The 24,932-nt window shown below is 41.7% G+C and overlaps 1 protein-coding gene across 1 annotated transcript in view; it reads left to right on the top strand.

Moving 5' to 3' along the window:
- Window positions 1-24,932, top strand: part of Adgrf1 (adhesion G protein-coupled receptor F1) — a 61,791-nt gene that overhangs the window by 12,777 nt on the left and 24,082 nt on the right. The window contains exons 2-10 of the mRNA XM_017801571.1: window positions 3,192-3,261; window positions 5,083-5,215; window positions 7,805-7,862; window positions 10,217-10,360; window positions 12,317-12,490; window positions 14,503-14,603; window positions 17,089-17,147; window positions 18,960-19,111; window positions 20,847-21,010. Coding sequence (XP_017657060.1) covers window positions 5,147-5,215; window positions 7,805-7,862; window positions 10,217-10,360; window positions 12,317-12,490; window positions 14,503-14,603; window positions 17,089-17,147; window positions 18,960-19,111; window positions 20,847-21,010 — 921 coding nt within the window. The 5' untranslated portion in view covers window positions 3,192-3,261; window positions 5,083-5,146. The remainder of the gene's footprint in view (window positions 1-3,191; window positions 3,262-5,082; window positions 5,216-7,804; window positions 7,863-10,216; window positions 10,361-12,316; window positions 12,491-14,502; window positions 14,604-17,088; window positions 17,148-18,959; window positions 19,112-20,846; window positions 21,011-24,932) is intronic.

The following is a 24,932-nucleotide window of genomic DNA, read 5'->3' as shown; positions in this document are numbered from 1 at the left end:
CAGCTGTCGGTCAGGCGTCAGCTGCTGGCAGAGCGAAGTGTGATGTAAACACCCGTGCTCTGGAAACAAGGGCAACTTGTTTGTGAGCTCTGAGCATTTTTGTAATTATCAGGACCCTTCCAGTATGGAAGGAAGTGATGAAAATACTATGGAGTTTATGACTAATACAGCCAAGTCAAGCAGGATGTCTGACTGCCGTGTACACGGAGTGTCTCTGGATTGTTGTGGCTGGGGTCTTCCTCTGAGGGCAGTCATTCAGTTCCTAGAAAAACACATTCATATTACCTAAGGCTCAGATCCCTCCGTCTCCATGATCCTAGCTCTGAAGTCAGTAGCATCATTTCTGACAAGTTGAATTGGGATCAGAATTCAAGTGAAATTCTTACACAATCCAACAAATATTAATAACTATACAAACTGGTGGTAAGGTAGAAATAATAATGATAATGTTAATATAAATAAGTACCAACAGTTAGTGTTTGGAGCACTTATTTGTAATAACCCATTTGACCCTCCTAAGAATCTGTGTATTAGATATTAATTTCCCAATCTAAGAGGTGAATAAATAGAGATATAGAAAGCCTCTAAATGCCAAAAGGCATGCAGTTGATAAACGTCAGTGCTGGAACAAAGGCAGTCTAGTGACACAGCCTGCTTTGATCTGTGTGCTAGGAGATGCCATTTCTCCACTTTTGACTAGTTGTCCAATGCGAGATGCCCAGCTGAAGCTGAATTTCAGATAAACTCATATTTTCTGACAATGGATAATATTCCAAATTCCACATAGAGCAAATGTATCCTAAAGTATTATTCATTACCTGTTTGAATCTCAGAGTTTCCTTGGCATGTTATGTTTTTATTTGCTGAATCATATAGCCCAGCCAGTTCCAAAGGGAACTAACTGCACACAGTGAGGAACCAGAGAGGGGAAATGATTAGTTCAGGTTTTGAGACTGTGATAATTAATATTGATGCCAATTTGGTAGGATCTAGAATCGCCTAGAAGACAAAACTCTGGGCATTCCTCTGAGGGAGTTTCTAGATTAAATTAATTGAAGTGGGAATGTGGGTGACGCTGTTCTATGGATTGGTGCCCTGGACTAAATAAAAAGGAGAGTGAACTGAGCATCCACACTTGTCTCTCTCTGTACCCTGCCTGTGGATGTAACATGACCAGCTCCCTGAAGTTCCTGGTGCTATGCCTTCCCTGCCGTGGCGAACTGCATTCTGCAGCTATGGACCAGAATAGTCTTTCCTTCATTAAGTCACTTTTGTCAGATATTTTATCTCAGCAATGAGAAAAGTAACTAACACCAGTACCAAACTCTAAAGAATGTTTATCACAGAGCCAGGCTAAGTGCATAGATCTTTTCTTTCCAAGAGCAGTATGTAAGTACATCCTCCGGGACATGCATATTGCTTATTCACCTTTACTAATATCCATAGCTGGCTGGCCCTCTTCAAGATGTAAGAGGTTTAGGGCAAGGTTGAAATTCCTGTGTTTTCTAATGAGTGCCCACACGCCTTTTCTTTTTCCCTGTCTGTTTCTCCTCTGCTTCTTCCCTTCTTTCTTTTTGGTACATCTATGTCATGAGTGACACAAACCCCTGACTATATGTTACAGATGACTATTTCTAGAACATTCCAAGTGTACACTCAGAGTACATCTCTAGAGTGGGAGGAAGGAGAATAAGGATAATAAAGGGCTAAGAGAGAAGGCTTCCTTGCAATGCCCAGAAGTGTCACCAGGCTTCGTGAGCTGGGTCGGCAGCCTCAGGCATGGAATACACATGGGGGAAGAGTTTTGAAAGGGAGAGTGGTGAGTTGTAGGGAATCCTGTGAAGAACAAGCCTTTTATTTGGTAACAGGTTATATCATGCACAGGCTCATGCACACACACACACACACACACACACACACACACACACACGGGGGGGGGAGAGAGAGAGAGAGAGAACATATGACATATATGCCCTTATTCCTGGGTTGCAAGACATGGGCTGAACAGCACCCAGGAATTCAAATTTAGAAGGGTCTTCTTGGAAGTGGAGAAAAAAATGAGAAAGGAGTTAGAGAGAGCCCAACATCCCTCAACTATATGGCTGTATTTCATGAGGACATTATAGTATTAATTTAGTCATGCTTGACAACTGATCAACAAAATTGATAGAAAATAAAACAAATAGAAAATATCCAACGTAAGTTGGCATGGTCTGCATGCCTGTAATCTCAGCAATTCAGAAGTAGAGGCAGGAGTTCAAGACCAGCCTTGGCTACACAGTAAGCTCAAGGCTAAGGGTAGCCTGTGATACATGAGATTGTCTCAACAAACAAACAAAAGACAGAAAGTGAAAGAAAGAACCCACAGTACATCACAAAATAGTTTAGTGTGTGCCTGCGTGTGTGCATGTGTGTGTGTGTGTTGTCTGTCTGTCTGTGGGTGTGTCTGTGTGTTTACACACAAGATATAGTCAGTTCTCTGTATCCATGGATTCTGCATCCATGAATTCAATCAATATGCTTGGAAAATATTTCTCTGTATTGAATACATACAGACCTTTTCCTGTCATTATTCCCTTAACAATACAGTGTAACAACTATTTTCATAGCACTTGTATTATACTGGGTATTCGAGTAATCTAGAGATAGTTTGGAGTCTATGGGCACATGTGTCTGGGTTACAGGCAGATTGTACACCATTCTATATAAGGTATGTTTTGATATTTTCAGGGATTCTGGGACCAATCCCCAATACAGACGCAGAACAATTGTGTGTGTGTGTGTGTGTGTGTGTGTGTGTGTGTGTATGCATGCATGTGTTTAGGTTATAACATATTTCTTTTCATGAGACCTATCAAAAAAAATTTGAAGCGTTCTCCATAGACAAATGCCCATTATTTTAGGGAAGCAGGAAGCACAGGTTATAGACAGTAAGCCCTAGAGTAGAGAATCTCTGGTAAACAAGACCTAGAAAAGCATTTGAAACAGACCTACTTCCTGAAGACAGGTAAAGCCAAAGATTGAGAAGGAGTCTCTGGAAAGCATTAAGGTGCGACATGAGAAGAACATTCACTCAAAGGGAAGGAAAATACAGATGCTATGTGTGTCCCATGCTTCCCCGAAGGGCTGTAGAAAGTAGGTCATGTCTGGAGTAGTCCTTCCTGTCCCTAACACTTTTCTCTTTGGATCAGAAAGCTGGATGCAGCAGCTGGCGGGCATGGTAGTGTTCACATGAAGCTTAAAGTTCACCCAGAAAGCAAGGTAAGGCATGTAAGGAAAGCCCAACTCACACCAACCAAAGGCATTTATTTCAGTGGTGGATTTTTGAGTTGAGAATCACATTTATTTTTAAATTGTTTCTTGTAGAACTATTAAAAAAACATTAAGAGGTCCTGGGACTCAGTCCCTCAAGTTCTATTGACGTTGTCCAGTAAAACTTTTAACCATGATGAAAATATTCTGTGATATGCCACCCAATAGGTAGCCTCTAGCCACCTGTGACTTTTGAGCCCTAGAAATGTGTCTAGTGGCTGAGGTTATAGGCCAGTTGGTAGATACATACTTAGCATGTATAAAGCACTAGGTTTGATCCACAGAACCACATACATAATAGCACATGCTAATCCTAAACCTCAGAAGGAGACGTTAGGAGGATCCAAAGTTTAAAGTCATCCTCAGCTACAATGTGAGTTTGAGGGCAACCTGGGCTACATGACATCCTTTCTCAAAAATTAGAGAGACAAAAGAAAAAGAAGTTGTGTTTAGTGCAACTGAGAAACTTTGTGTGTGTGTGTGTGTGTGTGTGTGTGTGTTGCCAACTATGGGACTCAGTCTCCTGCATGCTTGGCAAGTGTTTATCATGAAGTAAAGACTTAATCTGAGAAAATGAATTTTCAAATTAATTTTACTTAAAATTCAAAATTTAGAACCCCCTCCCCCTCCACCACTGGCTGGTAGCTAAATATTAGGCAGAACAGTTCTAATTCAGCATGAATTTTTCCTTGGCACCAAATAACCTGGGTTATATCAAGGATTCGTTCTGCAACCATGCCTATGCGCTGAATTTTGTCCAAATTATTTGAGATAAACAGAAACTTGATAACAATTTGCTGTTAACTACTTCAGCTAAAGAATAGGAACATTTCTAGATTGGTTTATTATTATTGTTATATTTAAATTTTATTATTATTTTATTTATTTTATGTGTATGAGTATATCACCTGCATGTATGTAAGTGCACCCATGTTGTGGAATGCCTGTGGAGGTCAGAAGAGGGCATCAGATTCCCTTGGAACTGGAATTACAGATGTGGGTGTTGGGAACCAAACCCAGGTCCTCTGGAAGAGTAGTCAGTGCTCCTAACCTCTGAGCCATCTCTCCAGCCCCTATCTTTACATTAAACATTCAAAAATCTATCCTTATGTTTATGGATTTTAGAGTCCTTGGTTATTTTGATGTGTGTACTTCCTGAGACAAAAAGAAAAACTCAGTAAAAGACAGGGGGCTGATGCTAAGTGTACCTGGATACAAAGTTGACCTAGCTAGGATTTTTAAAGTGTCTGCGTTTAGTCTAATTTGATCACCTCGAAGAGAAGGCTAGAGTAGTCTCTGGTGAGTTTGCAATGATGGAAATTTACCAGGCTATGTAAAACAGGAACGTAAGGAAGCACCCAGGGGTGCAGGTCAGCTCAGTGGTCTTCACCTTCTCTACAGGCCTCCTTTTTTGCCTGTGTATTAGTTACTTTTCTGCCACTGTGGCTTAGGGTTCTGGAGGGGGAATCCATAATGGTGGGCAAGGTCCGGCAGCAAGCCAAAGGGGCCAAAGGCTGAGCATACACATCTTTAACTGTAAACACAGAGAGAGTGAATTAGCCGTGGGGTTAGGCGAGGCTATGAACTCTCAAAGTCCAGCCCACCCAATGACACACTTCCGCCAGCAAGGCTACACTTTCTAATGATTCCATGACCCCCACCCTCACCCCCAAAGTGCCAACTGGGGACCAAGTGTTCAAATACCTGAGCCTATGGGAAACATTTCTCATTCAAATCACCAAAGCCTACAATACCTCTTTTTGCACACAGCCTTACCTAGTGACTAGACACCTGTCTGTGTTCACTCCAAAGAGGAGAAAAGGAGCTTCCAGAAATGAGGGCTGAAATTCTGTGGCTCATCCCCTTCTTCACTCTCACTGAGCTCACCAACGGCTTCCCGAGGGTGAGTTGACACATCCCGTCTCTCTGCAACCATCTCTCTTCTCCATTCTTCTGGTACATTTAGAATCCATCACTCTCTAGGCAACTGAAACTATATAAGTTGGTGAACTTGGCATCAGAAGCCCTTATTTCAACATTAGCAGTGTTCACTGTGAGACCTTGGATAAGTTATTTTATCTCGTTGGGGCTCAAATGACTGAGTTACAAATGGGGCACTGCAGTTAAAATTAAACTGTCTTGAATAACTTTGTCTAGTTGAATGCACTCTCTTCTGTGGCCTCTTAGGCATGCAAAGACTACATGGGTTGACATTAGCAATCCCTGTCTCTCTGCCTCTCTGTCTCTCTGTCTCTCTCTTTCTCTCTCTCCCTACCGCCTCTCATTTCTACTCAATTTTTCCCCTTTAATTTTGCTTGTTTTGTACATGGTCTCATGTAGGTTGGTCTCAAACTTACTTGGTAGCTGAGGCTGATTTTCAACTCCTGATCTTGCCTCTACCTCCTAAGGACCAAGCTTATAGGTATGTGATGCCACACCTGGCTTTATCTTTTGTTCTTTTGAGACAGGGTCTGGCTACATAGCCCTGCCTGACCTGGAACTCCTTATGGAGACCAGGTTAACTAGAAACGTCCAATGATCCTCCTACTTCTGCCTCCCAAGGGTCAGTGTGCTTGCTTTGCTTCTTTTTCCCCCCTATTTACGTGTGTGTGTGTGTGTGTGTGTGTGTGTGTTGTGCATGTGTATATGGTTGTTGTGTATGTATTGGCACACATGTGTATGGGTGTGTGTGTATATGGAGGTTCAAAGTTGATTTCTAAAATCATCCTTGATTGCTTTTCTACTTAATTCATTGAGGCAGGGTCTCTCAATCAATCCCAGAGGTCAGCAACATGGCTTGTCTTGCTAGCCAGCTTGCTTTAGAGACCCGGTCTCCATCTTCTTATTCTGGAATTATAGGCAGGTTGCCAAATTTGACCAGCATTTACAGGGGTTCTGGGGATCCCAACTGATTCTCATGCCTGTGTGGCAAACGGTTTAAGCACTGAGCCATCGCCTAGATCTGGCCTACATTTCTTGATGCTTTCATCTAGGATCATGGTTTGAATGTGCTCTACTCACTGACCCTCAAATGTGTATTTCCATCCAGATCTCTCATCAAACTCCTCACTCACATACCTACTGCCTACTTGCTACCTCTAATTGGGCACCCACAGCTCTTCAATTTGGTGTGTCCCAAACTGAACCCAGACCTGTTTCCTTAGCAAGCCTATTCCTCTTTTTCTATCTCATCAAGTAGTACCATCATCTTACCACTTGCTTTGGGGGCAAAAAGTGGTGTTATGCTTAAGTCCTGTCACACTGCATATTTAAATAATCTTTTTTTGCCTTTATTTTTAAAATATATACAGAAGTCAAATACTTTAAAAATTATTTATTATTATTGTATGTGTATGAGTGTATTGCCTGCATGTAAGTGCAGTCATGTTGTGCAGTGCCCACAGAAATTAGAAGAGGGTGTTGGATTCCCCTGGAATTGAAGTTACAGATGGCTGTTGGTCGTCGTGTAGGTACTGGGAGCTAAACCTGGGTCCTCTGCAAGAGCAGCAATGCTCTTAACCACTGAGTCATCTCTCCAGTCCTGAGAAGTCAAATACTTCTAACTGCTTCTACGGCTGCTACTTTTGCCTATTCTCTCTCTCTCTCTCTCTCTCTCTCTCTCCCTCTCTCCCTCTCTCTCTCATTATCTCAGTAACTCCAGAAATGTTCTGCTTGCTTCCATGCTTGGCCATTCTCAACATGGATTCTGGACTGAGGCTTCTATAAAGTAAATTAGAGTGATTTTTTTTTCTGTTCAAAACCTTGCTATCTCACTTAGGTAAAAGCTAAAATCAGGGCTGGGGAGATAGCTCAGTGGGTAAGAGCTCTTGTTCTGCAAGCATGGCAAATCTGAGCTTGGATCCCCAACACGCACTTTAAAAAGCTGAGTGTGGCTGGGTATGCCTGAAACCCTAAGTATTGGGGGCAGAGACAGCTAGGTGTGGAGACCTCTCTGCCAGGCATCCTAACCAGAATGACAGTCACCTTTCAGTTCAGTGAGAAACCCTGTCATAAGGGGGTAAAATGAAAGGTGACAGAGGAAGATATTCAATGTCTTCCTTGATCTCCAAATGTGTACATGGACACACACACACACACACACACACACACACACACTACCCCCCCTCAAGTTAGAGCCCTCTGAAATAGCCTGACAGAACTACATGACCTGCCACTGGGGGACTCTGGCCTCACCTCTTGCTCCTTTCTTCCTGCTGCCTCACTAAGCTGCTCTGACATCACTCAGTCTTTACAGCTCCACACATGCTGCTCCCTCCAACTGAAAAGCTCTTCTGCCCTGATCATCACTTCCTCCCCTTCTTCAGGTCTTTGATCAAATGTAGCCTCAGCAAGGACTTTCTTTGACACCCTCTCATCATTCTTGGCTTGGATATGGAATCCGTGACTTCAATTCACCTGAGAAACGCAACAAGGCCATATGATGTGCAAGTATCAAAGCCTCACCATAACTATCTGCTTTTCTTTTTATCAGAGAAATTATGACTTCAAAACAAAAAGAGAATTCAGTGTGGATAAGCAAATCCATCCAGGTAAAGCTTTATTTTTATAGCCTAGTGAAGTAGCCTTTGGTTTTGAGAGAACAGGGTTCCTGCCCGAGTAATGTCTCTGATGGCCATGTGATCTTAGGTATGTTATAAAACACACCAAGTCTGTAAAGTGAGAATACTGGTAATTCTTAAGTGTGACATATTTCTGAGGGTTAAATAAAGGCGTGGTAGATTGTTTTCCGCTGTTGTGGTCATACAGCTTACTAAAGCAACTTAAAGAGGGAAAGGAGAGCAGCTCAGTAGTTAAGAGCACTGGCTCCTCTTATAGAGGACCTGGGTTCAGTTCCCAACATCCACATGGCATTTATCAACTGTCCATAACTCCAGTTTCTGGGGATCTGGCCTCCACAGGCATTGCATGCATGGATACACATTCATGCAGGCAAAACACTCATACACGTAAAAATAAATAAATAAAAATTTTAAAAGAAGTAAAGATTTAACTTGGCTCATAGTTTAAAAGGAAATGTAGCCAATCACAGTGGCTAGAGCCCAAGGCAACTGGTCACATTGTGCCCACATTCAAAAAACAGAGAGAGATGGTTGCTGGTGCTCAGCTCACTTTCTCCTTTTTTCCCTTTATTCAGCTCCTGGGATGGTGCCATCCACACTCAGGGTGGGTCTTCCCTACTCAGTTAAACCTGTCTGGAAGTTCCCTCAAACATACATCCAGAGATGTGTCTCCTAGGTGACTCCAAATCTAGTCAAATTGACACACAGTATCTTGTACCATACCTGACAAGTCTACTTCTTGGTCTTTTTCTTCTGTGTCTGCCTCCTACCAATGTAATTATTGGGCAGAGCTTTCTGTTTAGGTGTGTGTCCTAGTCTGGATTTTAATTCCCAACACTGATGTCTAAAGCACTTAATGTATTTCCTGGTGAAAGCTGTGATTTATACAGATCATAACTATGTTCTTGGGCCAGTCCACAAAAGTCTTTCAGTTGTGCAGTGTATTTAAATACATTTAAAGAGCACACAGCCATAGCACAGAACTTCCTGATACATGAGACTACAGTTCTTTAGGAAAATGAAATGAAATTTTCAACTTAGAATACTACAAACACTTTTTTTCCTGACATTACAATTGCAATAAAAATACAGCAAATATTTCTCTATTGATCTGTCATGGTGTGCAAGGTATTGAACTCTTTATATGAAATGAATTGTCACACTCACCCTCTGAATGTACAATGGCCATCTTCATTTAATTTATTTTATTTTTGAAACAGGACCTCCCTTTAGCCCAAGCTGGTCTGAACTTGCTATGTAGCTCGATCTCACAGTGATCCACCTGCCTCGACTTCCTGAGTACTGGGATCAAAGGCATGTGCTACCATGTCTTTATTTTATTTTTAAAGATATGATTTTACTTTTATTCCTGTGTGTGTATATGTGTGTAGGTGCCCCTTGAAGGCCAAAAGAAGGCGTCATCCCCTGGAGCCGGAGTTATAGGCAGTTTTGCGCCACATAGCATGGGTTCTGGGACTTGAACTCAAGCTCTCTGAAAGAATAGCAAGCCCTCTTAACCACTGAACCATCTCACCAACCCTGCCATATTTTTATTAGCAGATTGTAAAACTAAGGCACATAACTAGGGTCTATAAGACACAAAAACACTCAATCAGGATCCAGATTCAGTGCCATTAATCTCTGATAATGTGACCAGGGTCACCCTTTCCCCCCATGCTCCATCTCTTGGGGTGACTCCCAGTTTTATGGGGGACTATAGATAATATTCAAAACCAGTCAGTCTGACTCCAGAGCTAGCACATGCAAAGGCCCAAGGGTAAAAAGAGTGGACTTGGCATGTGAAGGAAGTGGGAGACACCAGAGCCCCAAAATGAAGATCTATTCTTGGAGAAAGAAAAGAAAGCTGGAGGACAGTGTGTAGATTCAAGTTAAGGTAGATTCTTGTTTTGCTTTTGTATTTCAAGTAAATACTCAAACTCCAGTAATGAATAGAACATATTCTACAAGATAAGAAAAAGCTCTCTGGAATGGGTAAGACTATGGGTTTTATGTTGGTGATATTTCAAGGAGACCAAGGCTGGAGGAAGAGTGACTAGAATGTTCTCTCACATGTTTCCCCTTGAATCTGGGGTAAGACACAGAGCACGGAGCTATAGACAGAATTGAGAGAAGATACTTTTATGAGGGGTGTATGTTGCTTCTGTTTACTCCGGATGTTCATTTTCAGTCAGTGTCTGGATGTGCAGGATGAAGTAACAAGCAGCACAGGGCAGCCCAGAAGCTCTAAGCAAAAGTGATGGCTGCTTTAGTGATTTCCCCTTCACAGTCAGGAGACTCCTGACAATCTCTTTTTCTACCCCTAGTCCAGGAGTACGAGGTGCTGCTTCAGATGCCTTACAGAGATGCCAAGGAGAAGAAAGAATTGGAGAGATTTCTGAAGCTCTTGAAATCTCCAGCATCATGCTTACGTGGGCCCACCAAGATTGTCAGAGCAAAGGCCACCACATGTAAGTCAGCCCTGCAGTGACAAGGAGCATAAATGGGGAAAGTGAACAGGTCAGTCAGGGGAGGTTAAGTTGTGCTGGGAAAACCATCATCCCCACAGGCTCTGTGAAGATCTAATGGCTTTGTTTCTTCTTCATGTAATATTTCCATTGCAGGTTGGAAGTGGGGGTGGGGTCAGATGTCTGTGGTTATCTTGGTGCCAGCTGATGGATCAGATTGTTTTTTGGCAGGGTCCCCCTAGACCCAGCCAACCTGAAGTCACTAGGTGGACCAGGCTGACCACCTCTATCTCACAGAGATCTACCTGCCTCTGTCTCCAAAGGGCTGGGATTAAATGTGCTTGCCACCACGCCCCATGTGAAGCCCTAGAGTTTTACATAGACAATAACATTCTTTGACTAAGAAATGATAGACAGTAATTCTGCTCCCCTTTTATTGGCCAGAACTTAATCCATGACCCCATTAAGCCCTGTGACTCCAGGTTATGCAATCCCACTACATACCTAGAAGATAGCGAGAAATATTAGATAAAAGGCATTCATAACCACAAAAGTGGGGTCCAGAGAAGTTTAATGACTTGGCTCAAGCAGTGATTCTCAAGGACTATCACCAACAGCAGCAGGGAACCTGACAGAAATGTAAATTCTTTGGTCCATTTCAGACTTGTTGGAGCAGAGACTCTGGAGTGAGACCCTCCAGGGGACCCTGATGCATAAGAAAGTTTGACAAGCATTCAGTATACACTTCTGTGAATATTTTCCCAAGATATCTATGATCCCCTCCTTTACCTTCCTAATAATAAGGAAGGACTGTTGGAGGAATTTCAGGGTTTTAATAATATTTTATTTTTTATTATTTTTATTGTATGTATATGGGTGTATTGTCTGCATGTGTGTAAGTGCACCTGAGTTGTGCAATGCCCAGGGAGGTCAGAAGAAGGTGAATGCCCTGGAACTGGAGTTAAGGATGGTTGTTAGCTGCCATGTGGGTGCTGGGAACCAAACCCAGGTGCTCTGCAGGAGCAGTCAGTGCTCTTAACCATTGAGCCATCTCTCCAGCCCTCAGAATTTCAGGTTTAATACAAATATATATATAGTTGACTAGTAGAAGTTTTAATCATGACTCTGCCTTCCAACAAATCTCTCTGGCTTTTCTATGTTGCCTTTAAGGCCTCCCTTGGAGTGGTAACAGGTGAATTGAAGGGGACTCTAATAAGATGTGGTCAAATACCTCTAGAATCTGTTCAATAACTCCCATGTTGCAAATATCCTCTTCTGTTTCTCTCTTCCTTCTTGCTGGATCTGTGTGATGTGCAATCTCATTTTACATGCTAAGCCCAGCCATTTAAGTTTTAACTTTGCTAGATGTGCTACTTAGCTTCAGCTGTCAACTTGACATACCTGGGAAAAGGGAATTTCCTTCATCAGATTGGCCTGTTGTCATGTCTGTGAGGTACCTTCTTAATTGCTAGTTCGTGTGAAAGTGATCAGCCCATTGTGGATGGTGCCACCCCTAGGCAGATGGTTCTGGGTTGTATAAGAAATCAGGCTGAGCATGGGACATGGGGAGCAAACCAGTAAGCAGTGTCCCTTCCCAATCTTTGCTTCAGTTCCTGCCTCCAGGTTTCTGCCTTGAGTTCCTACCTTGACTTCCCTCAGTGACAAACTGTTTCCTGGAATTATGAGATGAAATAAACCCTTTCCTCCCCCAATATTTTTTTTTGTCAGAATGTTTTATCATAGCAATAGAAAAGTAAACTTGAACACTAGGATTCTGAGACCAATCTCAGAGTCTATGGTGTTGGACATTTCCATACCATATTGACATCCTGAATTTATCCTTTAAGCTTCTGGTGAGAAATCCTTGGTTCAGATTCCAAGTCAAAGCCAAGGACTGAGCAATAGTCAGTTTAGAAAGCAGAATCCATGAAACCACATTCTGTTTTTGTGTATGCGCAGACTGCAGCAGCCTAAATGGGGTCCTGCAGTGTGCCTGTGAAGACAGTTATAGCTGGTTTCCTCCCTCCTGCCTCGACCCCCAGAACTGCTACTTTCACAAGACTGGAGCCCTCTCAAGCTGCAAATGCCATCGTGCTGACCTCAGTCAGAGTGTCAACTTCTGTGAGAGAGCAAGTAAGCACCTCTGGGCTGGGGTGGCCATCCCAGCATGCAACAGAGACAGTACTGTAGCCCTTTGCCTGGCTGAGGAGAGCTGATGCTGAAGGGTAGTGATGAGATGCTCTGTTAGACTTGTCTAGACCCAGTGAGAGCTTCCTAAGTGTGGAAGAATCAAAACCACAGGTTGACATTTGGATGTCATTTGAGCCTCGAGGTAATTGAAGTTCAGTTCTGCATTTTGTTTTTCTGTTGAGATTTAGGGAGATTCAATAAAATCCTGATGCTTGAGTAAGCAACGTCTTCTTCCTACTCGTTTTTCTTTCCAATGTTAACTCTAGATATATGAAGGAAGTTATCCATTCATGGTGATTGTATTGAATGGACTGGTAAGAATTTCAACAAATGTAAACAAATAAATCTCTCTCTCTCTCTCTCTCTCTCTCTCTCTCTCTCTCTCTCTGCTGAGGGAGCTTCCTCAGCTAAGGTTAACTGTTGTTGACTTTGGTTTCTGTTTGGTGAAGATGAGGTAATCCCAGTGACAGAGCCTACAGATTATAATAAACTTTTAAGAAATTTCTCACTAGCCAAGTACAGTGGCTGATGCCTGTAATCCTGGCCCTCAGGAGACTGAAGCAAGGGGATTGCTATGAATGTGAGGTGAGCGTAGGCTATACAGTGAGTTCCAAGATAGTCGGGATGAGATACTGTCTGAAAAGAAAGGGAGGGGGAGACAAGAAAGAGAACTGAAGGAGGAGAAGCTACTTCCCCAAAGACTACTCTAGTCATCTTGAAGATCTAGATTTTAGAAACAAGGGAAGACTGAAGGAGGAGTCAAATATAGTCCAGATTAACTGGTCATCCTTGGCAACATGCATTTATTAAGCACCATGTTTTATGCCCAGTCCTGGGGGAAATTCTAGGAGAGGTAAAAAGGAAGCATTTTTCTTGCTTTCTGTGAATTAATTTCCAGGTTTTTTTTTTTTTTTTAGGAAGCCAGGCATAATATAAGAAAGAAAAGAATGTAACTTGTTTAACAGATATCAATTAAAGCCTGTCTTTTGCAAGAAGATCCATGCCTAATCCATCAACAAAAAAAAGATGGATCAGACAACCTTGCACTCTTAAGGAGTTTCCCATAGTATTGTAGGAACAGATAGGGACAGATGGATAAAGTACTGTTAGAACTCAGAGGTAGAAAAGACTCTGGTGGGGACCAGAGAAGGGCTTTCAGAGGAGGTGATGATTGGGTCCTGAATGCAGAATGAGCAGGAGTTGTTCACAGAGAGACCCACACACTGCAGAGGAACACTAGCACTGAGCAAGCAGGCAAAGGGTGCATTGCAGTTAGGAAATAGTGCTGTGATTTTTTTTTCAGGGCTTGGGGAAATGACTTGCTCAATAAAGTGCTTGCATCTCTAGCACCCACATCAGAAAAGATCTAACTTAGCAGCCCATGTCTGTCATCTCAGAAGCAGGGAGGTGGAAACAGAGGGTCCCAGTGCTTGCTGGCCAGCCAGTCTAGCTGAATTAGTGAGCTCCAGGTTCAGTGAGAGACCCTGTCTCAAAGAATAAGGTGGAGAGCAGTTGAGGAAGACACCAGATACTGATCTTTGACCTCCATGTGTGTACACACCATGTGCACATACATATAGCACAGAGCACATCTCTCTCTCTCCTCTCTCTTTAATTGGGGTAATGTGGCAGCAAAGTGCCTTGGATAGAGGGATAGAGGCATATTTCAGTGTCCACCATCTGCCTCTTTCACTCTCTTTCATCCACATATTTACCTATTGGAAGTTTGTCCCTGTCACCTTCACTGTCCCATTATTATTTCAAATTCACATCTGAAAACCCTGGATTTTTATGTGTTTCATTTATTATCTTAGGTGAATGTATATTATGAAAAGAAATAGAAATTCTACCATTGAACAGGTGGGCTCTGAATTGTACTTCCATAATTTTAGGTTGCTACTAAAATCAAGTTAGGAATTTATTGTATCTAAAAACTGTTTTTTTATTTCCCATAGAGGTTTGGGGCACTTTCGAAATTAATAAAAAATTTACCAAAGACCTTTTGAATTCATCTTCTGCTGTATACTCCAAATATACAACTGAAATTGAAAATCAAGTAAGCACTATCTACTTACTACATAAGGATTTGCTTGCATCCACAAGTTCTGATGTTTTTCAATTTAAAATGGATATTTAATACACATTTTGTGTGTGCTTCTGCCTACATAGTGGTGTGCATGTGGGTGTCTGTGTGTGCGTGTGCGTGTGTATGTGTACATGCATGTGTGCGCATGTCGAGGTCAGAGGACAATCTCAGGTGTCGATCCTCAGGTACCACCAATCTTTCATTTTTGAGACAAGTTTTCTCATTGGGGCTCAACAATTCAACTAAGCTGGTTGGTCAATGAGCTCCCGGATCTGCCTGTATCCACCTCCCCAATGCTGAGTTTGTAGAGATTGTAAGTGTGCACCAACACACCAGGGTGTTTTTTAAATGCAGATCCTGAGGATCTAAGCCAGGTCTTCATGCTTGCAAGATATACACTCTACTGACTGAGATAGCTCCACAGCCTCTTAATACACATATTTTTAAAAGACTTAATTTTTTTAATATTTCATTTTCGAGAGTTTCATACATGAATATTGTATTTGCATTATTTCCTCCCCTCCCAGTCTGCCTCTAACTCCTCCCATGACCCTCAACTCCCTCTCAGTTTCTTACCCTCTTCGTTAGTATTGTTAAATTTCCTCCCTCAGCAGCCATTTTCCCTGTAGCTCTTCATCTAGAGGTGGAATCCTGTGAAATTTCCCCCGTTTACCTTGGCGTGTCAACTGGTTTGTCATTTTGCCGATCTTCTCCGTACTATGGAGATTTCATTGGTACTGCTTCCCTATCATATCTAGAATGCATTAACTATCAGCAGGTGTCTTGTCCCTCTGACTCTCACAATACTTCCAGTCCCCTTTTCCCAGCTGCTCCCTGAGCCTTAGGTGTAGAGGTTGCATTGTAGACATGTCCCTTAGGGCTGGGCACCTCACAGTCACTTTTTCTCCTCATTTGAACAGTTGGGGAACTTCATAAGAATCTCCATCTGTTGCAAAAAGAAGCTTCTTCGATGAGTGGTGAGACGTACACCTGTCTGTAGATATCAGGACACATATTTAGAATACAGTAAGAAATTACGTTGGTCTAGGAAAGTGACAGGAGTGGGTTCTTCTCTAGGAGCTATGACCTCATCAACTGTGTGTACTTGGCTATGTGTTACAGCAATTTATTTAATTTTAAATTGTGTGTATGTTTGTGTGTGTCTCTGTGTGGAAAGATGCATGTGTGATCCCCTGGAGCTGGAATTACAGGCAGTTGTGAGCCATCCAACATGGGTGCTGAGAAGTGAACTTGGGTCTTCTACAAGAGCAGTGTGTGCTTTTAAACACCGAGCCATCTCTTTAATCCCTTCATACATATTTAATTACTTATTTTTCAAGAATTACTACAGAGTCATTATTTGCTCTATGCACAATTGACAGAGCATTTTTCTTGAGCATTTTCCTGGGAAATTTTTGTCAATTGACTTATTATTTTGTGTTTAGTTTTGTTACTTATTTGAATACTATACTAAACTAAGGATTCTCTATGTTTTCTAGCTTTTATTTATTTTATTTTTTAAAATTTGTTTTTATTGAATTTTTGTGTATTTCATTTTGCATAAAGAAAATTACCATAACCTAAACACAATTGTCAGCATTTTAATTTATTCTGAAAGTTACTGAGCAAAACTTTTGACTTCATGGAGAGGTCACATAAGAGCTAGAACAGTCATTGTACCTCTGTCAGAGATGATGGCTGGCGTGGTGTTCACTGAAGACATAAGCAGATGGATTTAGTTTAAATACCTGCAAGAATTAATAGTTGGTTTTGATAAGGAGAGCACAGATCTGGTGTAAATTTATTATATTATTTAGCATCATATTCCTCTCCTAAGAAGTTCATTATTCACTTTGTGTGTGTGTGTGTGTGTGTGTGTGTGTGTGTGGTGTGCATGTTTTCATGCTTTGTGTACATGCAGGTACACATGAACATCTGTGCACATGTATGAGAGGCCAGAGGTAGATACCGGGTATCTTCCAATATTGCTTTCAATCATATTATTTTATTATTCTTTCGAGGCAAAGTCCCTCATTGAACTCAGCACTCACCAGTTGGCTATCTCTGTGTTCCCTCCACCCCCCTGCAGTTACAGATGGATCTGACCATGCCCCGTTTTCCCCACGGGTGCTAGGAATCTGAATTCCAGTCCTCATGACTGTGTGGCAGGCACTTTCTGATGAAACCATCTCACCGGCCTCTGATTACTCACCTTTTTTTAAATCACAACCTTGAAACACAAATTTCACGTGTGTATGTGCACATGTGTGTGTCCATTCTCAGTTGTTCATTTTAGCTGTGTTTGATGCAACACACAACTTCTTCCCGTGGTTTTTCCCTCCTTTGCTGTTTGCTGAGGTTGGTTTACTTATTGTCTGTGTCCATCTTTTGCTCAAATGTCTTTTGATGTTTGAGGACAAAGACTGAAACATTGTCCTTTGTTTTTTTTTCTAAGCTTAAAGAAGCATACAGAGGAATCCAAGGTTTTGAGTCAATTCAGGTCACCCAGTTCCGGTAAGTACCAGCCTTAGAAGGGCCTCTCTAGAGTTGTGTACTCATCCTGAGAATGTCCAGTGATAGTCCTGCTGGCCTTGAACTTGCCTTGTAGCCAAGGTTGGCCTTTGAATACCTCCCACCCCTTTCTCAGTGCCCAGCTTTGACTAGTCTTTCTAATAGGATGCTTCCCAATGAAGTGTTTTCTAAATGTCTGAAGAGGAAGGCCCTAATTTTTACTTAAATGAGCTTAGGAACTTAAATACTAAAGAGCATTGAAAGTAAAGGTAAAAGAACTGAATTGCAAAAGTAGTGTGGGAGAGACAGTTCAGTAAAGCATATGCCTTGCAAGCATGAGTTCCTGAGCCTGATTCCCAGAAACCCTGTAATAATGCCGGGTGTGGTAGTATACCCTTGTAGTCCGAGCACTGGGGAGAAAGAGACAGGAGGATCCCTGGGGCTTGCCGGCTGGCTAGTCTTGTCTAATTTCTAGATCAGCAAGAGACCCTGTCTCAAAAGAAGTGAATAGGGGGCTGGAGAAATGGCTCAGTGGTTAAGAGCACTGGCTGCTCTTGCAGAGGACCCATGTTTGATTTCCAGAACCCACATGGTAACTAGCAGCCATCTGTAACTCCAGTTCCAGGAGATCTGATGCCCTCTTCTGGCTTCTGCTGGCTTTACACAACACAGTTGCACTTACACACATGCAGGCAAAACACATAAAATTTTAAAAAGTGATTTTTTAAATTTTAAAATAAAAAAAAAGAAGTGAAGATCTTCCTGAGGACACATGAGGTTGTTTTCTGGCCTTCACATGCATGCACACACACATTCAAATGTTCATGCACTTGTGCAACACACACACACATACACACACACACATATTAACAAACAAATTACAAAAGCATAATAGTTAAGACAAAGCCTTCGGAGGAAGCAGGAGATCATGATGTGCATGTCTGGGTGGAGCGAGGGATAACATGAGGGGTGAGGTATAGAAAGGTGAATATTTCATATTTCCCCTTCACAGCTACAGGGGTCATGATGTATAATTTGGAACCAGAATAAAGGCCTCAGATGAAATATTATCTTTTTGTTTGGGTATTATGTATGTACTACAGCTTAAAACTTCATAGCCATTGTCTACAGCAAATAAAGAGATATTTAGTAAATCATCCTTCTGTTTATGCTTCGATTCAAAAGTTATTTGGAGAGTTGAATATGAGTACATTGATTACTATTTATAGTCTGCTTGCTAGAGGAAGTGGCTTAGAGGTCAAATAACTTTACTCATTTTTCCATACTTAACTTAAAAGCAGCCATGGGAAAATTTCAAAAACACTTGCTATAAATATATTTTTCTGGTCACTGGCCTTTAAGTTACTCCATAAAGTCTTTTATGAAGTCCCACAGGAAAAAATTTCTGTAAAATTTGATACTAGGAAAAACACTGCTTTCTTTATTATATTGAATCTCTATCATGAATCTTTTCTTTTTTGACTTCACTGTCAGTGAATTATTAGACCAAACTGAGACCCAATTCCAACAAGTTGTGCATTCAAAGAGTGAATAAATAACCAAATGTGCTGGTGCATGCTTGTAATCCCAGCATGTGTGAACACATGTGTATGTATACGTGTGCCTGTTTGTATTCGTGTGTGTGCATGCATGTGTGTGTGTGGGGGGGTGTTATCTCTTTGCTCCATGAAGACAGGTATCAAGTCTGCTTAGTTTATTCCCGGGGACCCCAGGCCACATATACGCAAATTTGGCCCCAGGTAACTGAATGTGTAGACAATAAATTTCTGTTTTCATCCTGCATCTTCACTGCAGAGAAGGAAGCATCTTTACTGGCTATGAAGTCACAGGCTCCAGCAGCACAGCTGAGCTCCTGTCTGCCATTCAACAGGTGGCTGAGGAGGCTAAGACAGCCCTGCACAAGCTGTTTCCACTAAAAGATGGCTCCTTCCGAGTGTTTGGGACAGGTAATGTGGGTTCCCGGCCTTTGCTTCGGTTTTTCTTTAGTAGTGCATGGTGTCCTCAGAAAGTAGATTGGAGACCTATGTTTCCCAAGCAAATTGTTCTAAAACTGACTTTCAGTAGAAACAGACAGCTATTTACCCTACCATAATAGAACTCAAGTTCAGATGACTGATTTTGATCGTTACTAATTGGAGATCTGAAGTCTCAGTGTAAATATCACAGAAGACTCATTTCACTGCGGGCTGTGATGGATGTGACTCAGCAGTGCTTTATGGCATGCATGTCAAAAGAGCCCTCATGCTGACAGTAGTTCTAAATTACCATCCAAAGACCCAAGGGAAAAAGCACCTCCATGTCTCACATACACACGCATCACCTTTTTCTTAAATATTATCTTAGTTTTGTTTCCTTTTGCTATGATATTATAACCTGACAAGAGCAACTTAGGGGAGAAAGGGTTTATTCTAGCTCAAAATTCACCCCTTCCACAGCTCCTCCCAGTTCCAAACCCTCCTTCCCTATACACCCAGCTTTGTGTCTTCTATCTCTGTTTAAACCCAGTGAGTCCAATTGCCCATATATATACTCTTGGCTCTGTAGCCATTCTCTGGAGCATGGTCGACTACCCTTAATGAAGGCTGACTCTTGGGCTCTGACATGGTAACTCCCAGCACTTGGGAAAGGCAGGTGGATCTCTGTGAGCTGGAGGCCAGCCTGGAACATAATAAGTTCCAGGCCAGCTAAGACTGCCTAGCGAGACCCTGTCTAAAAAAATATTTTTAAAAAAATAAAGAAAAGAAAACTGAGTCTCTCTCTCTCAGTTGGCAATAGCTTCTCAGCTACATGTGGGACTTTGTGCCCACCTCTGCTCTCCATGCTGGGATTTACTCTGCCTTGAACGCAGGTCTTGTGCATGTTGTTGCAACCACTATGAGTTTATAAGAGCAAGTGCCCGGTTGTGTCTGGCAAACACTGTTTCGTTGTAGTGACTCACTGCCTCTGGCTCTTACAGCCTTTCCAGCCCCTCTTTTTTTGGGTAAATTTTTAATTGAATTTTTGTGTATTTCATACAGAACATCTTAATCATCTTTATACCTCCTTCCCCATTGGCACCCTTCCGTAACCCCCCACTGGATTTCGTCCAGCCCCTCTTTTGAAATGATTCCTGAGCCTTTGGAGCAAGGGTGGATATGGGTGTTCCATTTATGAGTATTCCACAGTCTCTTGTTTTCACTTAATACTTATCAGCTGACATTCCATAAGGGTGATATTACTGATACAGGTCAGATACATGGAAGGAGGAGTCAGCCTCGAGCAAGAAGGAAAGAACACAAGGATGAAGTTGGGCATCAACGTGATACTTCTACTTGTTAATTTTCCCTGGGTTTTATATCTGGAGCTATAACTTCTATTTTTTTGGAAAACATTTTATTTATTATTTTTATTTCATGTGTATGAGTGTATTGCATGCATGTATGTAAGCGCACCTGTGTTGGGCAGTGCCTGTAGAGGTCAGAGGATGTTGGATCCCCTGGAACTGGAATTATAGACCGTTGTAGCTGCCATGTGGTTCTTGGGAACCGAACCCAGGTCCTCTGTAAGAGCAGCCAGTGCTCTTGACCACTGAGCCACCTCTCCAGCCTCTGGAAATAAAACTTCTAAAGCATTTGAATATGCATGTTTCATATAGAGTGCTGGAATGTCTGGAGTCATTTTTCTGTCTCTGCTGTTTTCCAGTACAGTGTTACAGCACTTACTTTGGATTTGGGTCTGAGAATGATGAATATACCTTGCCCTGTAGCAGTGGCTTCACCGGAAGCATCACGGCCAGGTGCCAGTCCTCTGAGTGGCAGATCACTCGGGAGTCCTGTGTGCTCTCTTGGCTGGAAGAACTAAAGAAGGTGACACATTTCACATTGTACACATGGCATTTTGAGTTTCATGGTGGGCATCTCCCAGTGAGTGTGTGTAGGTGAGGGTAAAATAAGACCAGATGTATCACAGAACAGGTTGCAGAAGATGAGGGTGGCGTCAGGCATGGCTGGCAAAGTCAGAAAATGTCGGAGTTGATGGCTCTGTCACAGAGGGGTAGAGTGACTCAATGATGAGGGCTACGATGGGTGCTAGTACAGCAACTAAGCTGGCCTTGGAAGTCAAAAAGGCCTGGGAGGGACTGGAGAGTTGGCTCAGTGATTAAGAGCACTGACTGCTCTTGCAGAGGATCCAGGTTCGAGTCCCAGCACCCACATGATGGCTAACAATTGTCCATAAGACCAGTTCTAGGGGATCCAATGCCCTATTCTGTCCTCCATGGGCATTGCACAACACGGGTGCACTTACATATATGCAGACAATATATGCTTACACATAAACAAAATTTTAAAAAATTTAAATATCTTATTTATTATTTTTATTCTGTGTGTATATGTGTATTGCCTGCATGTAGGTAAGTGCACCCATGTCATGCAGTGTCTGTGGAGAACAGAAGAGCCTGTCAGATCCCCGGGAACTGGAGTTAAGTTATGACAATTGTTAGCTGCAATGTGGGCACTGGGATTCGAACCGGGTCTTCTGCAAGAACAGTCAGAGCTCTTAACTGCTGAGCCATCTCTCCAGCCCCATAACATTTTTTAAAGTTTTTAGAAAGAAGGCCTTGGAGTTGAAGATTAAAAGAGAGGCAGGAGTCAGGGCAATATACTTAATGCAAGTAAGATGCTGTAATATCTTCAGTTGGAATAATGGGTGGGTTTGACAGAGGTGACCAAGGCTAATGACGCATCTGCAATGGACCTTAAAGGTAATCTGATCTACCAAATTTCTGGAGAGTTAAAAAACAAAAGGCCCAGCAGCCAATAGTTCATTTGGTAATAGTGATATTGATCTAGAAACAGCATCACTTGATTCCCACTTCAATGCTGGGGCTGCCTCTCTAGTTCCTTTATTTTATTTTATTTCTTTTTAAAAAATATTTTATTTATTTGTTTATTTTTCTTTTTATTGATTGATTTTGTGTGTGTGTCTTTCATACCAAACATCTCAAACAATCTTATTCATCTTTATACTGCATCCCAAATGGTACCCTCTCATATCCCCCGCACCCAGAGTCCATATACTCTGTCATCCCTGTTACTGTCCACTCTGTTATCAGAGACCCCGGCTATTACCCAGTGCTAGTTCATCTGCTGAATCTAGTCAGCCTATCTAGAGTTCCTTGTTTTCGGAAGATCAGCTCTTCCTCATCTAACAGCAATCAGTTGCCAACATTGAGTAATTTTGGGAGTTTCTTGGACCACCTTGGCCAACAACTCAAACAAAGGTATTTCCTGTCTGGCACTGTTTCTTATTATGTAGCCTTTAGCTGTACACATGGACTCTTAAAGAATTGTATTGATCCCTTTAATCTTTGTTTATATTTTCCTTTGGGTGTTTAAGACCATGAAGTTGGCCCAGATTAACCAATTTATTTTTACTCTTAAGGTTGTTTGAGGATCTGTTCCTCAGGGGTCATATGGGCTTGGTAAGAGTCCCTGGCTCCTTTCTTTTACCAGTTCCATCTATGTAAAGATAAGTCAAAGGTCCTGCTCGAGCATGGCTGGTTTCACTTGGAAGCATGGAGGAAATGTTTCCTCTGTGTTAACCTTCTTTTTGTAGACTGGACACTGGTTCAAGTCCATCTGGTGGGGTCTCCATGGCCTCCTTGATCAAGAGGACAGGTGACTCACAACAGTTACAGGACATTTTGAGAGATGTTCCATAGGCCCCTGGAACTTAATCAACCTTGAAGGCCAAGGAGCCAAAACTGTCCTTTAAGTTCTTCTGACCAGATTAGTATAGGCCTCAAAGTATGGCTGTTAAACATCCAAGAAGGTTAGTTCCACCAGTCTGGTACTTTTGATTACCATGAGCTATGTAGATAAAGCTTGGGCAAAACCCAAACATTCTCAGATAAACCTTGACTAGACATATATTATGTTCCTTGAGCTAGTCGTATGTATAATTTGTGAGTAGGTTGTTGGATTACTATGTTCCCCTCTGGTTTTTTAAAACTGGCTAGGCATTACTTATCTCTCTCATTGTCTAACCTTCCACCATGGTTTCCCCATTGTTCCCGTTTCTCCCTTAATAAAACCTTCTCCTATGGTCTCTCCTCTCTTGAGCTCCATCTTTCCCTTTATCCCCAAGTTTCCTTGTATAACCATCCCTCCTCATTCCCATTAAAATAACCCCATTTTTATCCATATTTACCTTATTAACGCCTGTTTCCTACTGTTCTTCTCTTTCAGGTTCTTTCTTTTCCTTTACCTCCCTGGTTCTTTTCATTATCCTCGTTCCTGTAGTCATGTCTGGATACCTACTCATGTATCAGGATTTGGTGCTAGGAGTCACATATGAGGGAGAACACAGGTTGTTTATTTTTCTGAGTCTGTGTTACTTCACTTAGTATAACAGTTTCTAGTTCCATCCATTTACCCGCAAATTTCATGATTTCATCTTTCTTTACTTCTGAGTAGAACTCCATTGCATAAATGGGTCACTTTTTCATTATTCATTCATCAGTCAAGGGACATTTAGGTTGTTTCCATCTCTTAGCTATTGTGAAAAGAGCAGCAACAAACATGGATGTACAAGTGTCTCTACAATAGGATGAGTTACTTGGGTTTATGCCAAGGAGTGGTATAGCTGGGTCAAGTTATAGGTTCATTTTTAGTTTTTTAAGACTTCTCCACACTGCTTTCCATAGGGGTTGAACAAGTTTGCTGTCCCACCAGCAATGGATGAGCGTTCCCCTTTCCCCAGATCCTCTCGAACATTTGGTATCATTTTTCTCTTGATCTTAGCCAGTCTCACTGGAGTAAGATAAAATCTTAAAGTGGTTTTAATTTGCATATCCCTAATTACTAGTGATGTTGAACACCTTTTAAGATGCTTCTTAGCCATTTTATTTCTTCTTTTGAGAACTCTCTGTTCAGTTCCTTAGCCCATCTTTTAATTGAGTTACTTCCTTTCTTGATTCTTTGTTTTTTGAGTTCGTGCTCTATTCTGTAAACCCCCGTCAGATGTGTCACTGGTGAAGATTTTCTCCCACTCTGTGGGTGTTCTCTTTACTTCCTTGGTTGCTTCTTTTGCTGTACAAAAGCATTTTAGTTTAATAAGGTCCCATTTGTTGATTCTTGACCTTGTTTCCTGAGCAATTGATGTCCAGTTTAGAAAATCCTTCCCTACACCTATATCTAGTAGATTATTGCCAATGTTTTCTTCTAACAGTTTTAGAGTTTCACACCTCACATTGAGGTCTTTAATCCATTTGGAATTGACTTTTGTGCAAGGTGAAAGATAGGGGTTTACTTTCTTTCTCCTATAGGTGGAGATCCAGTTTTGGCAGCACCATTTGCTGAATATGCTGTCTTTCCTCCGGTGAATATTCTTGGCCCCTTTGTCAAATATCAGGTTGCTGAAATTGCATGTACTTATATTTGGGTCTTCAATTTTGTTCCATTGGTCTATAGGTCTATTTTTGTGCCAGTACCATGTTGTTTTTATGACTATAGCTCTGTAATATGGTTTAAAAATCAATCTGGTAAAGTAATCCCCCAAGCATTGCTCTTAGTGCTCAGGGTTGCTTTGGCTATCCGAGGTGTTTTGTGCTTCCATATTAATCTTAGGATTTTTTTCTCCAATTCCATGAAGAATGTCATGGGGATTTTGATTGGCATTGCATTGAATCTATAAATGGCTTTTGGTAGGATGGTCATTTTAACAATATTAATTCTTTCAATCTGTGAGCAATAGAGGTCCTTCTATCTTCTGATGTCTTCCTGAAAC

The sequence above is a fragment of the Nannospalax galili genome, unplaced genomic scaffold, assembly GCF_000622305.1.
Source record: "Nannospalax galili isolate Female #2095 unplaced genomic scaffold, S.galili_v1.0 scaffold803, whole genome shotgun sequence".
Classification (NCBI taxonomy): Eukaryota; Metazoa; Chordata; class Mammalia; order Rodentia; family Spalacidae; genus Nannospalax; species Nannospalax galili.
Note: the sequence above shows the minus strand (reverse complement) of the source record. Positions and strands in the feature narration are given on the sequence as shown.